This window comes from Crocodylus porosus, unplaced genomic scaffold (genome assembly GCF_001723895.1).
Source record: "Crocodylus porosus isolate Cpor-Errol unplaced genomic scaffold, CroPor_comp1, whole genome shotgun sequence".
Taxonomy (NCBI): domain Eukaryota; kingdom Metazoa; phylum Chordata; order Crocodylia; family Crocodylidae; genus Crocodylus; species Crocodylus porosus.
Genome location: NW_017728949.1, coordinates 802,685 through 805,203, shown reverse-complemented (window position 1 = coordinate 805,203; position 2,519 = coordinate 802,685). Strand labels below are relative to the sequence as shown.

Genomic DNA, 2,519 nt, shown 5'->3' with positions numbered 1-2,519 from the left:
TTAAAAGTTGGTCATTGGTATCGGCCCAAAAATTCTCTATCAGTGCACCCCTACTTTATAAATGCTATTTATTGCCCATGTCTATTTTGTTTTCTACAGTTTATTAGACAGAGCAGAATCTAAAGCAAGTAACTCTGAAGTTTCAGATAAATTCTTCAGCCTTTAATTTAGTTATGGAATTCAGAACAAGAGTTGTAGGAAACTAACTAACTGCTTAATTACAATTATTTTACCTCCATGTGTTTTGTAAATAAAGACTGCATTGATGCATATGAACAAGGTTGCACAGGCAACATGTAAGCCAACATTTCCTAACTTTCAAAATCTGTGACTTTGAATCTTAGAATATATTCAGTGTTTTGAAAGTAAGATTCTTTTTTTAGTGTAAAAGTGATTTTATAGTCATGATGGTCAGGGTTAATGCACAAAATCTGAACTGCAAGAAGAACCACATCATACACTGCCTCTGAACCTTTAGCTTCACAGCGCTGACTTCCATCACCAATGCCATAGAACTAATTATATAAACTGACAAGAGCAGCAGACTTACATCACTGTGTGGATCTGGGCCTAGGTGAAGTAATACTTGCCAGTGCCATGCCTAATTTTTAGACATCTAGCTCTGGAAACAGAATTTACAAAGTCCAGGTGAGGTGTATAAGTTTCCTATGCAGTGAATGAAGAGAGTTAAAGCCCAATTACATGCCGAGCAGAGGAATGCCTAGATTAGCTAATAGGGAATGCAGAAGAGAGGGATATATCTGAACTCCCATCCTCTCCCTCACACTTATGAGGAACCTATTTATCACAAAAATTACTTTCTTTGGGTAGGGACAACCATCTCCCATGTCTTAAAAAAAACAAACCACCACATGCACAAGGTTGTGCTGCCCAACTTATTATATAAGATCATGTTGTCATTAGAGGATGACACCCAGGAAGAGAAGACCTGAATTCTAGGCTCTCAGCCTGGAGGGATTCACACCCATAGGTCCTACTTTCCAAGACAGCACCCTAATTACCAGGCTGTTGGCTAATCTGTGATAGAAGCACTCTCCCACCGCCCCTGTTGAAACTGTGACACCACACAGAAAGGAATGCAAAAAATCACAGGACCAGGGACTATTATGCAAGAGGCAGGTACCATCTCCCCATGCTTTGAAGAGAAAAGTGAGTCAAGCATCTCCTGATGGCTGAATACTTAATAATGGATGGGATAATGGCTAAGGTCCTGTCCATTTCATTCTGCTGCTGCTTGAAGTTGTGGGCAGAAGGAAGTTGGAGTTTAAGATTAATGAAATGCATCAGACTGGACAGAGTAGGGCTTTAGATTAGTGCTGCTTATCCACAGAAAAGCAGTGCTGTTTGTGGGTAGGGGCACCAAACTGGGAGTCAGAAACTCTTATTTTAATTCTGGCTCACACACTAGCTTGTGGGCAACTAGGACCTAGTCCTTCAAGCCTCCACTCCTGCTGTGTGCAAAGTGAAACAGTGCTTCCCTGCGCCACACAAACATTGGAGCAGGGTCTGTTGATAAACGTGCAGGACAGCCAATACAGTTAAAAAACACACAACTCCCAAAAGTTAACTGGAGAAGACAAACACAAGTGCCAAGACTATTAAATACAATGACACCATCTGTACACTTCAGCACTTGCCCAAACAGACTCATTCTTGTACATTAATCAACAGAAAGGGGCACTCACTGCCCTCTGACCTGAACTCAACTTAGAAGAGCAACAAGTAGATGGAAAGGAGGCAGCCTTGGTTTCAATGAGCTGATAGAAGCTGACTGCTCTGTACGAAGTTAAAAGACTACAAACAGACCTCACGCTTGTCCCTTTTCCCCCCTTTTTGTTATCCCAAGACAAACGTGCGAAGTTGGGACACCCACATCGGTCATAAACCCTACAAAGGTTGATGGGATAAGAGAAAATACATATATGACAGCTTATCCCAGAACCCCACAATACTCATCCAAACTCAAGCCCCCCCAGGATGGCATCCCTGAATCAACGGCAGACAAGGAGCAGTGCCATTGGCCGCTCACTACGCTGGGATCGGAAGGGCGACGCCCGACCACGCCGGTCCCGGGACAAGTGGGTGTACCCTTCCTGGTGAACAGGTCTCCCCCCGGCTCGGGGCCAGAGGGAGGGGAAGAGAGGGGAGGGCAGGTGCCTGGAAAGGCAGCCGGCAGCATCCCGCAAGCCAACCTGGGGACCCGGCAGCCAGGCTCATTCAAAGGGGCTCCCGGCCGGGCATGGAGGCAGGTCCCTGCGCCCGCCGCGCTCACCGCAGGCGGAGGTTGCCCATGAACTCGGGCAGCGTGACGGCGTCCAGCAGCACGAAGTCCGCCTTGCCGAACTCCAGGCTCTCCTGCTCCGCCATGGCGCCGCCGCCGCCTCGCCTCGCGCCGGGATTGGCCGAGCAGAGCGAGGGTCTCGCGCTCCCCCGGGCCTGCGCTGCCGCCTCGCGCTGCCCGCCGGCCCCGCCTCACCTGCGGCTCGCGGCGGGGCGGG

General features: G+C 48.1%; 1 protein-coding gene across 1 annotated transcript in view; it reads right to left on the bottom strand.

Moving 5' to 3' along the window:
* Window positions 1–2,499, bottom strand: part of MYO1D (myosin ID) — a 262,183-nt gene extending 259,684 nt beyond the window's left edge. Inside the window, exon 1 of the mRNA XM_019554086.1 lies at window positions 2,294–2,499. Within this exon, the coding sequence (XP_019409631.1) occupies window positions 2,294–2,388 (95 nt within the window). The 5' untranslated portion in view covers window positions 2,389–2,499. The remainder of the gene's footprint in view (window positions 1–2,293) is intronic.
* Between the last annotated feature and the right edge of the window lie 20 nt (window positions 2,500–2,519).